The following is a 23,802-nucleotide window of genomic DNA, read 5'->3' on the forward strand; positions in this document are numbered from 1 at the left end:
ACCGTGGGTAATACGCAGCACTCAGATGCTGGAGGGTTCATAGCACTTTATAAATGCGATTATATAGCAGCAATATAAAGAAAATATATAAGAATTTGCAATAACGAAAAGATTAGGCACTGGAGTGGCGCAAATAAATTTTTAAAAAGCGGAAGTACAATCTGTACTTATCCATAGTTAATCAGTACCCAACGGAAGTATATATTCAGTTAATTACTACTTTGTAAACAGTCTTAACAGAAAACTTTTTTTTATCCTTTCAGAGAAGATAGAATTGGTCTAAAACATAAATGCAACAGCTAAGATTGACAAAAAAAAAAAATCTATTCAAATAACTAGTCTGAAATGTAAACCGCAATATAAATAGCATTTTAAACACTAGCACTACTACACAAACAAGACACTTTGTGGTTGCAAACAATCTTCCAAGAAAGCTACCAAATTGCACTAAACAGTGTTTGAAGTGCAAACGCACTTCATACGTTTGATTTAGTAAGCCTCACAGCAAAGAAAAGTCTTTCAATAACCGTACTGATTCAGACTGCAATAAGTGATCACAACAAACTCAATCACCACCGCTGTGCAAGTCCATCCAAAAGGCCAACATTTACAGATGTAGAGCAGCTTACGTGCACAGGGCACAAAGAAAAACATTAATATTGTACCCGTATTCAATTAAATATTAGTTAGTGTTCGATGAAAAGTCCCGAAAGAAATCGATGACTGGAGTGGGTTCCTTCCCCATCCAAGGTTCTAATGCAAAAGGCCTTCCAGTCAACGCTTCTGATCAAATAAAATCAGCACAATTGCATGAAGATTGCCGTTTGCGCTTAGTGGTACGTAGGAGAGAAACAAGCTCCTCCGCAGGCGGTCAAATGAACCAGTCAGGTGGCCTGGGGTAAATGCTTCTTTTTCCCATAAAGTACAGAAATCTAACTCTCTGCAGTGTTGGGTCGTGTACAGCAACATACTTTGCCGCAACATCTATCGCTGGCAATCGGGATGAGGTTCTAGCAAGTGGGCCATGTTAAAAAATCATATTCATGAGCTTGTAGACTGTGCCTATGTAAGAGAACTGACCCTACATGGTCATTCCTGGTCTTCACCCCCCATATCACTCAACGGCAACAGACACTTTGCCCTTTTACTAGCACAGTTGCCCTTTTACTAGCACAGTTAGCCGTTTACTGGACTTCACAAGATTGCAAGCCTCATTTTAGTAGCCTCTCAGGAGAAAAGGCTTTCCGTCAGCCAAAACGCCCACGATTCACACAGCCGCCAGATGACCTGCATTTCTTACCGTAATAGCATTTCTGATGCTTGTATCTGCTTAGATTCACATGCTGTGCATATGGTCCGACATCCAGTGGTAACCGTAGAGTATTGCATCTGGTCTTTCGGACACCGAAAAGGGACGTCGGCATAGGCGTGTCTAACACTATCCCTATCGTGACGTGTAGTGTACCCAAAATCCCTCAAGCGCCGCGGTCCCTCCAATTGTATTTTTGCTGCCATAAGGGAGCCCAAGGCTATTGTAAGCGAGTACATGGAGAGAAAGTAGTAAGATGTCCATGTTCCTTCCACCTAAGCGGGGAGGAGGGGAGGGCGCATGTGAATCTAAGCAGATACAATCATCAGAAATGCCATTACGGTGAGTAATGCATGTTTTCTGATGCTTGTTAATCTGCTTAGAATCACATGCTGTGCATAGACTAGCGAGCAGTACCCGGAGTTGCAGGTGGGTTGTGAGAAGGAACAGTAGAGAAAAGATGTCTTAGTACTGCTGGTCCCACCTGAGAATCAGATCTAGAACAAGTGTCTAGGCAATAGTATTTTGTAAAGGTGTGTACATAAAACCAGGTTGCTGCTTTGCAAATGGACTCTAGGGGAACATTTGCAATGAATGCTATGGCAGCCCCAGTGCCCCAAGTAGTGTGCTCTAGGCTTGAAGGGCAGTTCTCTCTTAGCAAGAGCATAACATGGTGTGATGCATTTGACAATCCACCTTAAGATAGCCGATTTAGAGACGGGATACCCATTCTCTACCAGCTGCCACTGAAACAAAAAATTGGTCCGTTTTCCTCAGTGGTTTAGTTCTTTCAAGGTAGAACATGACTGCCCTGTGCACATCTCGTGTGTGTGTAGGCTTCTTTCGGCCATGCTAGTGGGGTTCTGGAAAAAAGTAGGTAGTTCGATCGATTGGTTCACATGGAACTTCGAGATTAATTTAGGCGCAAACCTGGGGTGAGTGTGCAGAACTACTTTATCCCTGTGGACTGCCAAAAAGGGATCTAGCAACGAAAGAGCCTGTAGTTCACTAACCCTTCTGATAGAAGTGATAGCCTCGAAGAAGGCCATCTTGTAAGTAAGATCTTTTAGACTTGCTTTATGCATTGGCTCAAAGGGAGATCCCATGAGTCGGGTTAAAACCACATTTAGATCCCATCCAGGAGCTGGGTGAAAAATTGGAGGCTAAATCCTCATATCCCCTTCCATAAAAGCTTTAATCACCAGTATTTACCACCATAACTCCTTTTGTTCTGACACAGTGTATGCTGAAAGAGCAGCCAGATTAACTTTTAGGGAATTGAAGACCAACTCTGTGTCTAACAAATGGTTAGGTTCAGCACAATGTGTGTGGGTGAGCAGTCAATGGGATTGAAGCCCTTGGTATTACACCAGATGACAAACCGTTTCCATTTGCTGGCATAGCAATAGCGGGTGTTAGGTTTTCTAGCTTCCCTGAGAATATCCATGCATCTCTGAGGGAGCTGAAGATGTCCAAACTATGACCTCAGGAGTCAGGTCGCTAAGTTCAGAGTTTGTGGGCATGGGTGTAGTGTCTCTCCCCTGTCCTGAGACAACATGTTGTACAGGCAGGGTAGTTTCACTGGTGGGGAGAGGCACATTTCCATTAGATGAGCGAACCAGGGTTGGCGGGCCCACATGGGGGCTACCAATATCATGGTGACTGGTGCATCTTGTGCACTATCTTGTTGAGTCGGGGGGAGGGGGTGGAAGCGTAAACAAATTACCCTGACCATGTTATCCAGAGACAGTTCCCAATTGGAGCGGTTCTGGGGGTACCTGGAGGCATAGTCTTGGCATTGGGCGTTCTCCTGAGTAGTGAACAGGTCCATCTCTGGGAAGCCCCATTCTGCAAAGACAGACACGATGTCTTCGTGCAGACGCCATTCGAATTCTACGGGCAGTGGGAAATCTCTGCTGAGCACATCCGTCAGAAGAGGAGTTCTCCTGGAACGTGTTGTGACAGTAGGAACATCTTGTGTTTGAAAGCCCACAACCAAATGTTCTGGGACAGCTTGGATAGCCCTGGAGAGTGTGTGCCCCCTTGTTTGTTCAGGTAATACATGGCTGTGCTGCTGTCTGGTAGAACCAGCACTGTCTTCCCTTGTAGTTGCGTTTGAAAGGCTTTCAATGCCTTGAACATAGCTCCAGTAGATTTATATGGTTGGATGCTACCTGTGTGGACCACCCACCATGTCTGCTGAAGCACGTGAGCCCCCACCACCCCATGAGAGATGTGTCTGTCGTGGGAGTGGCTTCCACTGCAGGGGTGGTGAAGGTTTTCCCCTTCAAGAGGTTTTCCCTCGACCACCACTGCAGAGTAAGAACGAGGGCTGGCGAGACAACTACCAGATCTTCTCATTGTCCGCTGGCCTGACACCACTGGCTGTTGAGCCACTCTTGCATGAGACGCATGCGCAGCCGCACGTGGGGAACCAAGTACATGCATAACGTCATCATCCCTAGCAAACGCATGGCTTTGCGTACCGTCACCTCCCGACTGGCTATATATTGAGGGACCTGAAAAAGCATGTTGTGAACCCTCTCGTTGGAGGGGAAGAAGAGGCCGTCCTTTGTCCGGATAAGAGCCCCCAGAAATGGTTTTATTTGACTGGGGACTAGACTGGATTTTTTCTCGATGGAGAATCCCAGACTGAACAGAAGGTCTACGGTCTTCTGGGTGTTCAAAAAGCATGTGTCGTAAGAGTCCCCTGTTATGAACCAGTCGTCGAGGTAATGGTAAACCGGGACGGACAGTCTGGGCAGGTGTGCCAGGACCTATGTAAACACCCTTGGTGCTGAGGCGATGCCGAAGGGGAGCACTTTGAATTGGTAATGCCTGTCCTTAATCATGAACCTCCGATATTTCCTGTGCGCTGGCAACATGGAAATATGAAAGTATGCATCTTTCAGGTCCAATATTGCCATGTGGTCCCCCTGTTTCAACAGTGGATCACCTCCTGTAGCGTTACCATACAAAACTTTTGAGCTTTTATACATTGGTTTGTTGGGTGATGGTATAGAACAGGGTGCATGGTGAGGTCCTTTTTGGGTACAAGGAAGTACACTGAATAAATACCTTGGTTTACCTGAAGAATAGGGACAGCTTCTATGGCGTCCTTTCCCAGCAGCGCTTCCACCTCTTGATTCAGGATCTGCAGATTGGCCGGTGAAAGGCGCCGTGAGCGTTGTGGTCTGAACTGTGGTGGTCGGGCAAATTCCATGCAGGACCCGTGGGTGACCGTCTTTATAACCCACTGGTCTGAGGTTATCCCCTTCCATGCCGTGAGGAAAGAGGTTATACGCGCTCCCACCCCCCCCGAGCGGTGTGACATGGGAGGGGACCTGGATCTGATGGTCATTTCTGACCAGAAGCTGCGGCTCCTCTGGTATTGGGGCCTCTGTCTTTGCCGCGTCGCTGACCCCATGGTGGGTAGTAGGCTGGGCTTCAAGATGTTTGTCCAGAGTTATAGTTTCCCGTGCTGTAGTTCTGATTTGTACGGGACTGCCCTCGAAAGAACAGACGAGAACCACCTCCCCTTTGAGGGGGGGCGGAGGGGGTGGGTTTGAGGTATCTGTTGCAATGACTTTAGAGTCTCGTGCTCTTTCATGGCCGTCTCCAAGGCATCATCGACCGCTTTCCCGAAGAGATTGGTCTCGTCGATGGGTTTGTTAATAAGCGCGGCCTGCGTTTCAGGCTTCAACCCCGAATTATGAAGCCAAGCGTGTCACTTGAGTAAAGTGCCCTGGGCCAGAGACCTGCCTGCTGTCTCATCTGTGTCCAGAGTGTTCTTGATGATATTCTGGTTTACCTGCCTACCTTCGGCCACAATGGTAAGAATATGCCTGATGGCCACATTTACCTCATTCTATTTGTAGAATCGTGGACTTTAAGATGCCGAATTCACATGACGGTTAAATGTCTAAGTCTAAATAAGTCGCCCACCACACCTAAAAATAAACTGTTTTCCAGGTCAGTGGTATCCCTACTCTCTACTTGTATAATGCATACAGTATGGTGCGTTTTTTCATAGGCCTTTAATTTAAATTCGTTTTTATTTGTCTTTTAGGTTTCAACTGTGATGCTTAGGTTTAAGGCACCATAGTTGAACACTGCCACTATTTTTCTGCGTCCTGAAGGGGCTCGGAAATACACTAACCAAAGCTAGATCACGGAAGTGTCATTCCTTGTCCCAGAAACACATTTAAGTGTAGACGCTGTCTTAATCCATGTTGGATGTATTTGTGTATTTGATACTGCTTCAACTGATGTGGGACACATTTTGTTTCCCTATTGAAGTCACTATTACTAATATCACGTTATTTCAAATTAATAATAACCCCGACAGTTCATTTGAAAACAGCTCTCCCTGTGGGTGAATTCCCATGGTGGCATTGTGTCGCTGTTCAAGTCACATCTGCAATTAGCAGTGTTTTATTGGTTTTATGTGAACACATTGTGTGATGTATCAATATTAAAATATGGTTGTTTTGATACGAGGCCCTTTTTGTTCAAATTTAATGTTCTGCACCATTTTCTGCGAGTAGGCTGTACCCAGTACTGGTGTGTGGTAGAGGTGGGAAGCTTGTGGTATATCTTGTTTTTGTCTTCACATTGATTCCTCCAATACCACAGCCCCCATACAAAAAAAAGAGGACCTTTTCATTGCTCAACTCTTGTTGTCACTCACAATGGTAAGAAGCCTGGACCTGATGGGTTCAGGAACCTCCTGGAGACCTTCCTGTACCAGGTTCCATTGAGCGTCTGCATAACTGGCCAGCAGCGTGGTGTTATTCGCTATGCGTGTGGTGTATACAGCTGCCGAGGTAACATACTTACCTAGGGCGTACAACCTCTTGGAGTCCTTATCAGGAGGTGCCTCCCCCGTAGCAAGGGGTACTCCTGACAGTTTCCGGGTTGTAGTCACTACCAGCAAGTCGGGGGTGGCGTGGCCTTTAATATTTTGTGGGGTCCGAAGTGGCTGACCGAAATAGCTTTTCCACTCTTGGGTTTACTGCCCTGGTTTGAGCTGATGACACCAGGGAGGGGGACAATCTTCTTCTAACCGAATTGAGGAGGGGAATGGCTTGGCTCGAGGGGGGCTTCTCTTTGAGAAGGTCCTCCACAAAGTCTTGCTCGGGTACCGCCTCTTGAGTAGTGATCTGAAATTGATCTGCTGCCTTCCTTAAGATGGCATTGAAGGCCATTTGGTCGTCTACAGGCGAGGCCTGGGGAGCCGGGGTGCACAGAGGAGAATCCAGGCATAGAACATCAGTGTCCTTATCTTGCGTGGGGAGCGTCCATGGTTCCGTTTCCACTTGCTGGGTTTCCTCCCAGTTGTCCATGGCATCCGCCTGGTCCTCATTGTATTCCTGCAGGAAGGGTCTTCTTCGCTGTAGATGTCCTGATAAGGGTCCTTCTGGACGCCGTCCTCATGATGGACAGGGACCGAGGGCCGAGAGTCCAAATTTTCTTGGATACATGAAGCAAATTTAAAAATAGGTTCTCTGCGAGATCTCTTAGGGGAAGGATGTTCACACTGCTTCTCGTCGTGATCTAAGAGGAGACAAGATTCACACGTTCTGTGCTCGTCTTTCCACAGGTATCTGACCCTAAACTTAAGACGGAACCTAAATGGAGTCATTTCCATAGCGAAAGGAGTAAAAGATGACCATACCTAGAGGGTAAAGAGGGGGAAGAGGGGGAAGAGGAAAGACATAACGAAAGATAGGGCCACCCCAACCCCACTCTCCCTACTGTGTAGTCCCCACCACCCTCCGGAGGAGCTCCAGATCAGGTCCCTGCAGGAGCAGTGGACACACGGAGACAGCCACCTCATCTACCATAACTATCAACGAATTATGGTAAGCGCCGATGCCCCTGCGCTTCGCTTTTTGTAAAAAGCGCTACTGCAGCCCGAGTACTACGGCACCTGAATACTTTTAATCCTGCACAAGAGAAATGGCCACATTTCCTTGAGGATCACCCAGAAAGCTACAGGAAGCCTCTTGCCACCATTAAGGCACACTAGGTACCTGGTAGCTCCAAGATGGCCGGCCGTTTGATGCCCGCAGCCCCTCTGCCTAACTAGGCCTTCAGCAGCCATCTGATTGGCCACCGGGCCCATCTCTTCCCCCATTGGCCGCCGGCAGGCAAAGCTGGCCCACTCCCTCTAAGGCCCACGGGAGGTAAGGCCAACACCTTGTTTGTGCCTGTTTCGTGCCGATTCTGCCTCTGCCAGTCCCCCTGGCCCACACAGGAGAGCACCAGCATGGAGGACCCGCTGCCCCCAGAACCACTCACCGTCGCCTTCCAGCCCCTGAGGTCTACGGGTAAGCCCACCACCAGCATAATACGCGCACCCACTGATCCTTAAGCTGACTAACTCCCACCCCCATGCGCTAAACCCTACCACCTGGCTGTCGCCCTACACACCTACCGCCACTGGCCCACACCACTTTGGTCACGGCAGCTGCCCAACCATTACGTGACAATTGTACCCAGAACATGCCTTGATCGCACACTGCTCACAGCGGCACACCTCTCGAACCATACTGTGATTCAATGCCTTTACACTGTTTGCACCGTTATATGTTTATTTGAATGCCTCTGATTGCTGCTCGTAGCACCTAGGTGCACCCACCTCGGTTTACATGATCTTAACTATTTATGTCACTCGAATCTAGGCAGGTTGCCACTGTCATCATTTATTGCCTAAACACTGCATTTTGCTCCACTTTATGATACTCGAATCTAGGCAGGTTGCACCGTTATTATCTGCCTGAACATTGGATTCTGCCCATTTCGAGACTGATTGTGATTTAATGCCATGTGCGCCTTGCCCTGTGACTGTTGTATCTAGACTATCTGACTACTGCTCCTAGCTCACCAGGGCCCCACCTACGTAGACAGTATATGCTAACTCTCCGCCTCCCAGTGTATAGTCTATTGTGCATTATGCCCTCCAGGATAATATTGTGTAATCTTTATCTCGCTCAACAGTAATACATGCCCCGAGGATATGAGCAAACAAACTCACACACAATATGTACTCTCTGCCCGCCCTCACCTGCTTAGTTAGCACGATACTCACCTTTATGACCACACCGCACCCTTCTACATTAAAGCACCTCCACCACTATCAAATCACCTCGAGTCACCGAGGACACATGATAGACCTCCTGCCCAAGCCTTCACACACTCCAAATAATAGCACTAATGATACCTAACCTCAGACTAGACAGACTCAGAGCCCGCACCTTCCCCATCCACCACCATGCCACCGCCAAACACATACCACACAGAAATTGCAGACTTACTTCACGCACCTCTAAAGTGCACACACCCCACCTCCGTAATAATACTTCCATATGCCACATATTCAAACCCACGCTTACTACACCTAGCGGTAACTCCCACTCTCAATGTACCACTGTACCTAAAACAGACACCCACACCATACACAAAAAAATCTCTTGCCCAACGCTATACAAATGCGCCTTAATCAATGTACGATCACTCAATGCCCACGCATTAGAAGTAAATGACCTAATAACTACCCAAAATCTAGACTTACTCGTGATCACAGAGACCTGGCTCAACGAAGCTTCCGGCCCAGCCATTTCACTAGCCCTACCACAAGGGTATGCCATCCTTAGACAAGATAGGATAGCCAGAACAGGAGGGGGGGGGTAGCCATTATTCACAAAGAAACCCTCTCAGAACCATACCCCACCAAGAGGAAGATAATATTGACATCCTATCAGTCAAATTAGCACTCTCCAAATAGCACAATAAATATTCATACCGTATACCGTCCACCTGGCCCAACCACTAATTTCATAGGTCAAGTCAATCACCTCCTAGGAAACAACCTCTAAATCCACAAAATCACTACTTCTAGGTGACCTTAACCTAGGATTCAACAACTCTAAGGACAAAACTGCCATCTCTCTAGCCAAAGACCTCCAAGACCTAGGCTTCTCTCAAAAGATCACTTCGCCTACTCATGCTAAAGGACGCAGCCTAGATTGGATTATAGACCACAACTGTAACACAGCCATCACCTCCAATACTAGCCTCCCATGGACAGACCACAACCTTCTCCTATTTGCCATCCCCTGTCTCGCTAAGCGCTAAAGTGCCTACTAAAGCACCGGTGACCTTAGCCAGAAGTGCCAAAAAAACTCACCACTGACAATATCAGTGCACACCTCAATCTGCCATGCCTAGCGCCCCCGTTCTCCGCTGATCCCAACATCCTCGCAGAAATATTCGAAGACACCATCACAATGGTTGTCAACACCGCTGCCCCATTGGAAATCAAAAAAGCAAAAAATAAAATCCTTCCATTCCAATTCCTGGTTCACAGAGGAACTCCAGACTTTGCGCAAAGACAAATGCTTAGCGCTCAAAAATTGGCAGCTAAACCCCTGCGATACCACAAAAGCTAACTTCAAATCCATAGCAAAAAAACGCAAAGACGCAATCTTCCTTGCTAAATCTGAAGCCTACAACCACCTCATCTCCAATGCCAACTCCCACTCTAAAGAACTTTTCAATATATTCAAAGAACTAACCATACCACCTACATGCCCTGATGAGATCGTCAAAGATGAGGCATGGTGTACAGGCATTCAATCAGCCATGCTCACAAAAATAAACCGCCTCCAAAACAAAATATCCCACCACTTCAATACCTTACCAAAGCAAAGTGCACATGCACAGATAAAACCTAATGTAAAAGTAAGAAACGTGCCCAAATTTGCATTTACTGAAATCTCCGAAGCCGAGGTCATTGACATTCTCAGACACCTCAACCCCTCACAATGTAAGGGTGATGTATGCCCCCCTAAAATCATCAAAGACTGCGTAGAACCACTCGCCCCTCTTCTCACAGCCTTCATCAATGCATCCTTCAAAATGGGCATAGTCCCAGATAGCCTTAAAGAGGCCTGGGTACGCCCGCTCTTAAAAAAAAACGACGCTAGACCCTGCTAGCCCTAACAACTACAGACCCATAACCACAGTCCCATTCCTCCTGAAACTACTTGACAAGGCCGACCACAAACAGATTCAACTATACCTTAAAATCAAACGCAATCCTAGGTAAAAGACAATCTGGGTTCTGCAAGGGACACGGAACTGAAACCGCCCTTCTAACCTTAAAAAACGAAATTACCAACATCCTAGACAAAGGCAAGCCCACCCTCCTTCTCCTTGACCTTTCAGCTGCGTTTGATCTGGTAGACCACACTACTCTTACCAGTCACCTGACACACGCTGCACACTTCTCAAAGGACGCAGCATCCTGGGTAACATCATTCTTAGAGGGTAGAGCTATGAAAGTGTTCTCTAACACAGCACATGCAGCACCCTCCATCATCCACTGTGGTGTGCCACAAGGTTCCTGTACGCCCCAACGCTCTATAATCTTTTTACCAAGCCATTATTTGATAAACTAGACGCGCTGGGGATCACTTACACAAATTAAGCCGGTGACACGCAGGTTCTCCTCCCCCTTACAGGGAATTATCACCAAGACGCCTCTACCATACAGCAAATCTACTCTACTAACGGCCTCTGCTTGAACGGGGACAAGACCAAAATCCTCATTCTAGGACAGAAATCCAGCCTCTCCAACCTCAACCCACTGTACATCAATTTCAACATAGACAATTGTATCATCCCAGTCCTATCCTCAGTTAAAACACTGGGGGTTCACATAGACGCCACGCTATCCATGGACAAACAAGTCAGCGCCATAGTCTCGGCCTCAGCACTGAGTACTAAACTCATTAACGCAATAAAACCATTCCTAACCAAGGATAACTGCCTCTCCATCGCCCGAGCAACTAAAGGAGCCAAACTAGACTATTGTAATGCGCTCCTAGCTGGCACCTCCCAAAAAAACTTATCTAGGCTCCAAACAACCCAAAACAACGCTGTCAGAGCAGCCCTCAGCATACCAAAAAGAGAGCACATTACACAAGCCAGAAAGGCAGCTCACTGGCTCCCAGTCACAAAGACCATATCTCCTTCAAAATTCTCACAACCAACTATAAATGCATCAACCTCACAGCTCCCTCTTATTTATCTGACACGATAGGTAGATATCAATCCACCAGACCGAGAAGAGCACAATACACGAATCAACTACCAATACCTCGCATCAACAGAACCAAAGCAAGAGGCATAGGCTTCCCCTTCCTCGCACCTAAACTCTGGAATTCCCTACCTACTGACCTCAGAGCTGATGCATCGCTCTTCTCCTTCCGCAATAAGCTCATAACTGCCTTATTCAACTAACTCCGTTTTCATGTGCTCCTCATACTCTTGCATAACTGTAAAAAAGTATATCATCCATTGTAACCGTATGGACATTAACTGTATGTAATTAAGTATAAGCAACACTGTAACCAGCGCCACGATGCCTTCGGTCTGCTGTGCGCTCAACAAATGCGAATAAATAAATAAATAGGCTTGCCAGAAGGCCCGGCCACGTGGAGGCCTCAGCCGCCAGATCTTAGGTGACAAAATTCACCTCCGCAGAAACTCCCTGCAGTCTTCGTCGAAGTTCTTGCTTGCCGTCAAAGTGACTTAGGGGGGGGAAATAACCGACAAAGTTGGCCTAAAGATGAACAATGTCTCTTATGCAAGAGCTCTGCTATAGGGCGACCAGTTATCTGGGCGGAATAAAACAATCGGTGGGACCTCGGCGCGTTGAGGGATTTTGGGTACTACACACGTCACGATAGGGATAGTGTTACAGACACGCCTATGCCGACGCCCCCTTTCGGTCCCCGAAAGACAAGATGCAATACTCTGCGGTTCCCACTGGATGTCAGACCATATGCACAGCATGTGATTCTAAGCAGATTAACAAGCATCAGAACAGTTATTACTTTATTTTAGAGCAATATACCACAACAGTTAAAATGATAATTGGAGAAAAAAAAAAATGTACACAACAAGCCAACAATTCACGTTGTGTATATCTAGGCCAGATAATGACTGCATTCTAAAAAGACATTCAAGGCAACCTATATCATTTAAAGCAATTTAAGTTCAAAATAAGTAAAATAATGAATGATAACTGTTCATACTTTGGAATTGAAGCTTTTTATACTCGTTAACCTTCTAAAGTACAAGGCCCTTTACTCTCTCCCCAAAAAGAATAACGCTTGACAACAATGGCTAGTAAAGTTCCCACAAAAGAAGCTTTCAAAATGTTAGTCTTTCATCAATGTAGATTGGAGAAAAGACCAAATGCACTACAGTCTCTATTGTATTATTGCAAAAAGGAGAGAAAGCTGCATCTATGGGGGCCCTTGTCCACCGGCTGTAGTAGAATTAAAACGTGACCTAGATACTAAGCAATGGTACTTCAGACAAATGGATTCTTGATATATGGCACGGCATTTCTAACGTACCTGTACACAAGTGTTTCTAGGCGCGAAATGTACCCTCTTCAAAAGAGCGATATATGGTATATACTTTGTACGATCACTTCAGCAAACTTCACTTAAAACAGTTGCATAAACAATGTTTCTGGATTATTTAGAGCAGGGGTCTGCAACCTTTGGTACTGCAGATCTATCGGACTATCATTGCCACGATATTGACAAGCATATGAGACCATTTATCTGCGTGCTAAAGCATACACTCTTGGCTTCCAGTTTCAAGATCTAAAATTTGACTTTTGTACTTGGGTATACCAGTGGCAGTCCCCCCACCCCCTCTCAGCAAGCGGTGTGGCTCCTCCAATATACATGATTGGTCTCCTACTTCCATGCATCCTGGATGCAGACCCCCGCTATATGGGCATGGCTCATCCCATCGATGCTCCTACCCGATTGCTCTTCTGCTTCTATGCATCCCGGATGTAGCTCCCTGCAACACAAAGCATAGCTCCTCCAATCTTCACACCTATCTGTCCAGAATCTGGCATTGGTGCAAACTGGTTGCAGCCCCCCGCAACATGAGGTGGGCTCCCAACTCTGTACTTACCTGATTTGACTCACCATACCGGATGCCGCCCTTGCAACACAAGGCGTGGCTCCTCCCATATATGTACTCACCTGACTCAACTTGATGCATGCTGGCTGCAACCACCCCCGCCCCCACAACATGAGGCGTGGCTCCTCCTAATGCACATACTAAATGCATACAACGTTTACATGTATGCTTACCAGATGTAGTCCGTTGCTACACAAGATGTGGCATTGACTGATAATTAGGGTTTCCTGTTTTAGGTTTTTTTTTTACTTCCAGGGGTGTTTTTCCAGTGTTTTCAAAACTTTTCAGAATCTGTGTTTGTTTTCCCATTTGCCCTCGCCGGTAACTGCTTTTTTCAGTGTAAACAGAAATATTCTTGTATGGTTTCATTGCATGCATAAGTGGGGTAATATCTCATGCCCAGCTGCAAGAATAACATCTGCCCAGGTTTAAGAGGTTAACCTCGAAATCCACACTATTGCAACCATCGCTCAAAGATGTTCATCACATAGTGATGGTTTATTGTTCTCATTAATGTTTACGCTGACAGAGAAGCACATTTTAATTAATATTAGATTCCAGGGAGGGTTTGAGCGATCTCTTTATTTTAAAATGTCACGACACCAACATTTAATACCACCAATATGCGTAACGAGTAGATTCAGACCTCACCCATCTGTAAAGACCTCTATCGCAGCGGGCCAATGGTGTGTGGGGTGGCATTTGTTATTATTCTATATCAGACCCATAAGTGAATGCCATTATGCGCTAGTTTTACGGGGCTACACACCTCTGCTGTGGCTATAGCCTTATGCATCCCTACATCCGCGGGCTGAACATTTTATATGACAGCGCTTGGGGAGTCGTGCCTCTGTGGGAACTGGTGGACTTGTTGGGGACTTCTCTGATGTTATGAGAGCTACAGTACCCTGGTTAACACAATTGATTTAATTGAGAAACAGTGTTGATTTATAACTTATTTTGTTATAGCATATGTACCTAGAAAGCTAAATTACAAGATAAATGCCTCTTTGTCCAGACAGCATGATTCAGAGGAAACGGTTCCTCCACAAGTTTCGGTACAGCAATGTGTAGTCGTTCACATATTTCCAAACATCATAGGTGAAATACTTAGTAAATGGACAGTTGGAAAGCTGTTCAGATTGGTGTGTGGGATTTATATGGGTAATTCGACCTTCTGCCACAAGGTGGCAATAGTGGTTAATGTCATGTCAGTTCCAATAGTTTGCTACAGCCAAGGCTGGGAGAACAGCTAATCGGCAGGGAGTCTGTCTTCAACGCAAAACAGCAGTTCAAATCCCGCTCCCGCCGCAATCGGATTAAAAAGATATACAATTCTGGTGCTTATCAGAGTCCCACAGGGAATATAAAAAACAGTCACGGTGTCAGATATCGGATTTCTTCAGAGTTCACCGAAATCCAGAAACCCTACTGATAATGCTTTTTGTTACATGCTGCTGTAATTGTACGCCTAGTCTTTCTATGCAGCTAGTGCAATATTTGTAACCGCAACATGAAGTGTAACTGGAATTGTAACTAAGCAACCTCACCCAATTCTGTAACTGTAACCTTAATTCCAAGCACCTAGATGCATAAGGGCCTGATTCATGGATGTGTTTCATAATGGCACAATACCATAGGAAAACGTTCCATGAATCAGGCCCCAAGTGTGCTCTACAAATGTAAAAATAAATACATCTGGCTATTGATTATGCTGGTTAGGAATGATGGGAGTTGTAGTCCAAAACATCTGGAGAGCCATTAGAGTCTTCATATCAGGAAATAATCAAATGTATCCTTTAAGCAGCCTTGCAGATAAGGCGTCTAGCAGCCACTTTCGCGCCCTAAAAATTGTCCCAAAAAAGAAATAAATGGGAAGTAATAATTCTCCAGACATAAAACGGGAAACAAACGCCTGTGAGCTTGTCTCCCTGCTTTCACTCACACAGCTCATAGAGGTTTGGCTTATTAGTACACGCAGTGCCACAGGAAGAAACTTATAATGGCCTGTTCCAAAGCGGTAAAAATGTATCTTAATGTGCATGAATAACTATGTGCAAAGAAATGTTTATTGCAAAAACAAAAACCTTTCTGTTTTACAGTTAAACCTTTCTTTCTGGCTTATAAAATACTCCAGTTGCAAATGGGACTTTTTAGTCCCATAAAAATCATTTGCATCCCAACTCCCCCAAAAATGATCTGAAACACTGCTAGTAATCTCAAGACTGAACTACGACAACAGCCTGTATGTCGGCCTCGCAAACTACCTATTGAACCGTTCACAATTTAGTAGTCAGACTCCTGCTAAGGCAGCAAAGATGGGAACACTCCAGGAACTAGGACCCTTTACCTACTCCCAAGTGCCATATGCACATCTCTACCAGAAACATAGCAACAACACAAATTCCTTCTCCTGCCAATAAATTCCCCTCCAATGTTTTGTTACAGAACCTAGCGCCAAGAGGCCACCTAAATGGCAGGGGTTGCAACATAGAAGACCACATTGCAATGCATAGAGGAATCGATGGTCATCTGGCGCTTGCATACTATGAACGTTTGCATCCTGAAGCAGCATTGGGGTGCCATTTGGCTTCCCATACATCACCCAAAATATAGGACTGCAATAGAAAAGGGCAGATGTGCGACTGTTTCAACTGTGCCACTGGGGGGAGGGGGGGAGGTAGTTCTAGGTTCATTTTGCTGTGATTAGACACATACCATGTGAGCTTTAGATCAATTCAAAGAAGCAGAATTGTACCACACGCACTAGTTTCTGTTGCCAGAGTAGGTTAAGGTTAAAGGCTTAACAAGCCACAACCCACATTCTGCTTCGAGGACTTTCTTGATCAAAACTCCTTTCCATACGGGTATTTCCTTAGTCTGAAGATGGGGAGGCAGTGAAATAAAGTTAAATTATTAACTATACCTGCCACACGGAGGACATCGATCACTTAGCCTACCACAAACTACAAAGCACGGCTGTGCTGTTTTTGGACGTCTGAGCAGCATTTGATGTGCTTGATCACAGCATTTTATTGTCACGTCCAACCTCGATTTTCTAGATATCAGATGGTATATCTATTTCATGCAAGGCAGGTCTGCTTCACTGGCGTTGGACCAGCACTCATCCATCACCCATCCATCACCCATTCGATCATGCAAGAAGTCCCATTGGGCGCATTTATGTCCCCTTTGCTCTTTTATCTTTATATATGACCACTTCACGACCTGTTATGTAATAAAGCGGTCCAATTCCAAAACTATGCCGATGACACCCAGCTGCTGTTTATGCTGACCGGTGATATGGCTAAAGACACTAACCAGATCAATAGCACCTTTAACGTCATTAGCTTATGGACGATGGACAATTGATTTTGCTTTAACGACCAGAAGACCGATCTACTACGGTTGGCTTCTCAGAACATCATCAAAAAACTTGGACATGCATAAGACTAGGTCTTTGGGCACCCATACCATCCAGACATTGAGGAAAGCCAAATTGGTAGGCATTTGCCTCAACAATGACATGAAGAGGAGACGTTTCAGCCACGGTTAAGACTTGTGATGATCTGTCTGCTTCGTCAGATAAAGCCTTTTATATCGGATGCCAATGCTGCTACCATGGCCAGAGCCATCAGTGGAGCAAGTTGGATTCCGAAAATGCATTGTTTGTGGGTGATCTGGCATGTGAGGTTGCCAGACTGCAGAACAAAGCCGCTTGGATTGCAGCCAACGTTCCTAGACGGTCTCATCTCTCCAATGCTGAAACGCCTCCACTGGTTGCCAGTTGTGCAACAGATTAAGTTCAAGGCAATGACCATCACACAAATGCATGCATGGTGAAGCTCCTGCCCATCTTTTGTACAAGCCATCACACTCCCTTTGTTCCAGCTTGCTGCAACTGCTAACCAATAAAAACATTTAGCGTCGCCATCCAGGGGGTTTCTGCTTTCAGTCTCTTGCACCCACTTTGTGGAATATGCTACCACTGTGTTTACGGCTTTACCTCAGCCTTTCGTCATTTAGGAGAAACCTTAAAACATTTATTTTCTCTGAATCCTTTACTTCGTTTCTTTGCCTCTCTATGTGTTTGTTCCTTGAGCGGTTTGCATTTGTTGGACTGGCTTTTCTGTTCACTGTGATGTCAGGCTTGTTGTTCATTTCATTGTTATAGCACTTTGATGCCTGTGGGCTTAAGCGTTCTTTAAATAAAATACAATACCTTCATACCCATTCAGTTAAGAGAACGCATAAGCCTCTTGTGCAACTTACCTTTGGGATCTACCTGAGCCAGGTAAGTCAAGATGCAGCTGTTCGGGCCTGTTGAAGTGATGAGGTAGCCTGCCAGGAGGGAGACAGCACGCACAAGATCCTTCCGGGGAGGGAAGTCCTGAAAAGAAAAGCCTCAGCCATTAATCACAGTAAGGACTAAGAAGCAACATTTTTACTAAAGACAAAAGGTAAGCTGAATCACTAGCAGAGTACACTTCTTACCAGGGGCTCTGCAGCAGGTTCCATATCTGCATTAAACTCAGATGGCAATGCTTAACATGGTTGTGGATTACAGGTGTGATTGTACGTCTGCTTAGGTTCAAAGTAATGTGTTTGGGACTCTGCTAGCCCAAGAATCCAAGCTAAATATCCCAGGACAAGGGAATGTTTGTATCCATGTACTGGTGTATGTTGGGCTAGACTATCTTTAAGATAGTCAGCCTACTAAGCAAAGGTACAGTGAGTTTGTTGCAAGGAGTGTGGTGCACAGCGAGTGCAGACTTTGCAGTCACAACTGCTTTTTCTGCTCTTGTTGGACTGACAAAATTTTTCTGCGATTGTTTACTCCAGACTGCAACATCGGAAATCTACCTGTCGCCTTGAGCCTATTTTTCCAACAGAGCGCACATTTTCTTGAGAACGTTTGTGGCGAGGAGTGTGGTGCAGAGTGGATGCAGTCTTCGCAGTCTCGATAGGTCAGGGCATGAACCGTATAAGCTTAGCTATGAAATGTGTAGAATAAGCCTGCCAGGCGTCACAGGAGAAGACAAGCGAGAGGTTTACCGCTGGAGAGAGCTGGTGAGACCCTGCTTCAGTCGTGTGATTCAATGTATAATTTAAGGAGCAAAGTAGACCCAGGGGTGGAACAGAGTCATCTAAGGACATTCTGCTAGCCTGTGAAGTGGAAAACCTTGGTCTACCTTTCAATCTGGTGCCAATGGTTTGCGAGTACAATCCTGCTCCTACTTTTAACATGGCCCTGAAGTTACAAAGAGTATCCCCTAGTCTGCAGCAAGATCTCTTAACTGGGGACTTTTCAATTTCTACGCTCAGGACCTCTAATATGGTCAGCAAGTCTTGGACATCAAATGACAGGAGTACAAAAAAGATCCTTCTTTTCACCACAGGAGTGACTGCGGTAGTTCCTTAAATCACGAACAGGGGACGGCCGTGTACGATTTGAGAAATCGTGAGAAGGTGATTGCCACCAACCTGGAAAAGGAAAAGTCTCTCATTGAAAGACTCAGCGGATAATTGTGGCGTCTCAATCAAAAGTGAAATTGTATCCTCCCATCACTCATAACTTATTTAATACAGCTACAAATGAAAAGGGACACAATGGCGTTCCCAGCAGACAATTTGCACCTTCCATTGCTTGATTAACCGAACCAGTCCACATTCACTGCCCTAAACGTTGCTCTAAATTAAAGTGTTTGAATTAGTGAGGGAAGAAGTAAAAGGGTTAAAGGCCAGTCATCCCTACTGAAGGAATTACAAAGTAACACCTTCAAGTTAGTTGCATTGAAGGCTGATGATAAACACTCCTGTGAAGCTAGACTTGCTTAGAGAAGACATAAAAAGGACAAGTGGTTCTAGTGTCTAGTTTACATAACAAAATAACCTTGTTTGGAGGTGCAAATCATGAAGGAAATTAGTACTCCTCTAAAATTAGGATACATGAAGAGTTTTATTATCTCTGCCAATTATACAAAGGGAGGGAATTAAGGAACATTTGGTTGGCTTTATTCCTTTGAAAAATCCTGTAAGAAACAGAAAACCCCAACAAAAATAAACAAATAAAAAAATTATCTAGCTTTGAGCATACAGGCTCCCCTCCCCTGGGGGTGCTGGTTCACAAGCAATTTATCAACTTGTCTCCCCACAACCGTTGTTAAACTTCCGTGTATAAAACGACATGCCTCCATCTTTGTCGTTTGTAGAGGAATGTGTAAAACTATGCTCAATTCATGTTGCGCCGAATGAAGAGTTACAGAACCTTGAGTCATAACGAAATACCCCTGCAACAATACCTCTTGCAAGGGAGAAGGAACATTCAATTATCTGATTTAAGTAAAATCCAGACGTCAGAAGAACTGTTCAGTGACCGATGAAATGAGATAACATGCTATATCTTGGAAACGATGCTCCCAATGGCGGACAACATTTGTCTAAATCAATGGACTATTTGATCTATTTCCCAAGACATTCCAAGGCTGAAATCGTTACTTTCTTGTGACATTACAAGTGTAGACTTTAACGAAAAGAGAAAGGACATTGTGGCGATTACTTTTCCATCAGACTTGTTAGGGAACTCCTGCAAGCTTCAATTGATGATTTGAGATTGCGAGGTTGAGACATACACTAAAATAAAAACCTGACAAGTAGTGACAGTTGCAGAATCGTTCCTATTCCAGCTAATGAACCCAGGAAGCAATTAAGTATAGATTTGTATTTTGTTTTTATTTGTGACTTATATAGCGCTTTACACCAAAGTGCTGAACAGAGAACACACCCAAGAGTAAAATAAAATGCAGGGTTAAAAACTACAAAAAAGGTATTCATAGATGTTGTTTTAAGCGAAGAAGGGTTTTGAAAGTAGTATGAAATAGAAAGTAAGAGGCAAACGAGCGACGAGATAGGGGAAGAGCATTCCAGTGACAAGGCGCTAGAAAAGTAAAAGAGCAAAATCTTGACTGGTCACAGGGGGTTGAGTGGAGGAGGAACTGATAATAGAGATTGAGAACGAAGAACACATGCAGGGGAATAAAAAGACTAGGAGGAAAGAAAAAAGGGTGCAAGACAAGAGAACGTTAAATTTGAGAAAAGAGTCAAACGAAAACCAGCCAAGAGAAGAACATGGCAGAGAAATTGAGTCACGAGGGGAAAGAAGGTATAGGAGACAAACAGAAGCATTGAAAACAGACTTTAAATGGGCCAAACGAGAGACAGGGAGTCCAAAGAGCGACAGAGCAACAGAATAATCGTGAAAAGGTAAGTGAAGAAATCAAAAGATTGGTGGCATCAAATGTAAGAAAAGGACAAGATTTGTGAATGGCGACAAGCACGTTAAGTAATAGAGATGTGATGAGAAAAGGACAAATCAGTGTCATTATAAAGACCAAGATTAAAAGCAGAAGATAAAATAGGTAGTTGTGAAAGAGGAAATGAGACAAAAGAGGGAGAAGGACTAGTATGAGCGGGGAAAAAACTTCAGTTTTAGTAGCATTTAAGATGGAAAATGATCCGACATCCAGGATTTAATAGCTAGAAGACAAGAGGTAAGATTATGAATAGAAGACGTAAAGGAAGAAAAGGACAGAAAAAGCTGGGTATCATCCACATAGAAATGATGGTATATTCCAAAAGACCAGCTGATAGCAGTAAGAGGAGATGTGTACAGAGATAAGAAAAGGTCCTAAAACAGAACCTTGAGGAATGCTGTGAGGAAGAGGTACTGTGTCTGAAGACGACCCAGCCCAAGATACTGAATACGTTTAGTTTGATAAATATGAACGAAAAACCAAGATAAAACAGAACCAGAGAACCCATAAAAAGAGGAAGGTTATGATCCAAAGTGCCAAAAGCAGTTGATAAACCCAAAAGAATCAAAAGAGAAGAGTGTGTAGAGACTAACAAGCAGAAAGCAGGGTATCACAAACTAGAGCAGTTTCAGTGGCAAAAGTAGAAACCTGGGCATAGACCAGATGCTCAAGAAGCTTAGAGAGATGGGGACGAAGAGCAATGGGTCGTAAATTATCAGGAGGAGAAGGGTGAATGGAAGATTTCTTTAGAATGTGAATAGAAGCGTGTTTAAATGAGGAAGTAAAGGTTGAAGAAAGAAGAGAAATATTAAAGAGCACTAAGATGGGAAACCAGCGAGGAATAGACCTTTGGAATAAGTAAAGAAGGAATCGGATTACAGGGAGAGGCAGTAGGGTGGGCACAAGCAACTAAGGAAGAAAGATCAGACAGTAGAGGTAGGGACGATGGCCGCTCGAAGAGTGGCTACCTTTGAAGAAAAAAAAGGATGAAAAATCAGACGCAGTAAAAATGGATTTAAGTGAAAAATTAGGAGAGGGGGAGAGAAAGAAGACGAGAAAGCGATTGAAAACATACCTAGGATGAGATTGCAGAAGATCAGAAAGGTATGTGTTTAGCTAGAAGAAGAACGTCATCATATAGTGTATAATAGGAAGAGCAAGACAACTGATCTGCGTCTGAAAAGGAGCTACAGAGCGTCGCTCGAGGCGGCAAAGTACTCTTTGCATAAAGCGCAGGTGGTGGGTAAGCCATGGTTGAGATGATTTCCAAGAAGGGCAAACAGAAGTAGTGGGGTAAAGAAAAGAAGGGGAAGAAGCCAATATAGTAGCCGCGTCATCAGCAGAGAGGACAGCAGATTAAAGGATGCTTAGGAAGATTTGAAATGCAAGAGGAAACAAAGAAATATTAAAGGCACGAAGATCCCGACGAACATGCCTCCGAGCCAAGGGAAGTAGGTGAAAGAAGAGTAAAATAATAGAAGATGATTGGTCCTGGCTCGCTGGGAGCCTGGCTGCCTACGGTGTGAAGGAGGTATGAGGCAGCCAGGCTTTGGATATGATAGGTTATTTATAACACGCTTAATACCCAGAGGTTTCTAAGCGTGGACCCAGGGATCGAACCTGTGGTGCTCCGTATCATCTTGCTTTCAAGGTGTGCATGTTGCCCCTGAGCTATCCTACTGAGACGGGAGTGGGTTTTAGCGTTTGCTCCTGGGACTCATGCAGGTTTAATGTTTAAAATGAAGAAGCGACTGGCTCGACGTTGAGAGATTATAAATGTTATCGGTTTAAAATAAACGTTTGTGGACGATGCGATTATTCCTGGCTTTAGTTAATTTCTACAAAATGCTGTTAAAAGGACATAGTGGCAGGCCTAAGCGGGGACTTGACAGATCTGCGATCATCCCGGTTTCCAGAAGTCATATGGAATATTACATTGACTGGAATTTTAGCAGTACAAGTCAACACTGGTTATGGGGGAGGGGATTGCTTGTGATAATCTATATTGAAACCATGTATATATAGATGATGATGATGATTACTCACATGGAGTTCATCTTTGTCTTGAAATTCAATGAATTTAGGAGAAATTTTGCTAATTGGAGATTTCAATGTTGATTGTATGACGACGATTGCCCTCTCTCCCTAACAAATTGGTCTTATTACAAGAAAGAACTCTTCACAGGGTATGAAACGGGCACCATTCTTTGGGAAAATTTGACAACTTTGCCAGTCCCAATATGGCTTTGCCTCTATTGCGGTTTCTGCAGGGAGCAAGAATCCAAAGAAGCATCTTAGTCTTCTTCAGCTATGGATGCACTAAGAAGAAAGAAGGAGCGATTGATGAATAACACATTGTTTTTTTTAAAAGAGTTTGAATTTGACTGCGTGACTCAGGTTTGAGAAGGTCGACCACAGCGGAAAAATGCTTCCTTTAATATATTATGCAGTTTTTGAAAAAAACAAGCACATGGAAAAAAGGGCAATGTCAGGAAAAAAAGGCAAAGATGCTTATACTTTAAGTCATAGCCAAGTGCTGGTATGAGCCAGTATGTATTTAGTATAAAGTAACACCAAGATATGTGAAAAAAAAGCAGCCATTCTGTTATATTAGAAGAGAAAATGCAGTAAAGATTGTTTAGGAAGCAGGAGTATTTAAAAATATGTAGTTATTTTAAGGGTTGGGTTTGAGGAGACAGTACTGACAATAAAGACATACTTGTTTTCCAAAGATGAGACTGCCCCATTTTTGTGTTCCCCAGAAACAATTGAATGCCGCCCTCCCTGACTTTCGTATTCGAATGAAAAAGACTAAGAGTCAGAGTACTCTGTGATATAAAGAACAATGAACTACTGGCCTATGCTTTTAACGTAGCTGGTGGAGACTCCTATAGTGCATAAAGACCAAGAATGTGCACATTCTTGTTGTCTATGTGTTGATGCCGCGTGTAAGCAGGAGGACCAGACTTGAGGATTTGTTTCCCACTACGCACGGAGCTGTGCGGTACGCTCAGTGCTACGGAGAATTTTTGACCGATACACCACCTGGCGTAACTGTACGTGGACTTGGTGTTCCTGTGTCTTTATGCACTATAGGAGTCTCCACCAGCTACGTTGTGTTTGCTCAACATAGATATTGATGCCAATGGAGGATTGATTTCA

The 23,802-nt window shown here is 44.6% G+C and overlaps 1 protein-coding gene across 2 annotated transcripts in view; it reads right to left on the minus strand.

The window, feature by feature from the left end:
• LOC138480736 (START domain-containing protein 10-like) overlaps positions 1-23,802 on the minus strand; it is a 315,174-nt gene that overhangs the window by 125,161 nt on the left and 166,211 nt on the right. For both annotated transcript variants that reach the window (XM_069612459.1, XM_069612458.1), the window contains exon 4: positions 17,600-17,717. In XM_069612459.1, the coding sequence (XP_069468560.1) occupies positions 17,600-17,717 (118 nt within the window). The remainder of the gene's footprint in view (positions 1-17,599; positions 17,718-23,802) is intronic.

Source organism: Ambystoma mexicanum, chromosome 5p (assembly GCF_040938575.1).
Source record: "Ambystoma mexicanum isolate Mex_15411 chromosome 5p, UKY_AmexF1_1, whole genome shotgun sequence".
NCBI lineage: Eukaryota > Metazoa > Chordata > Amphibia > Caudata > Ambystomatidae > Ambystoma > Ambystoma mexicanum.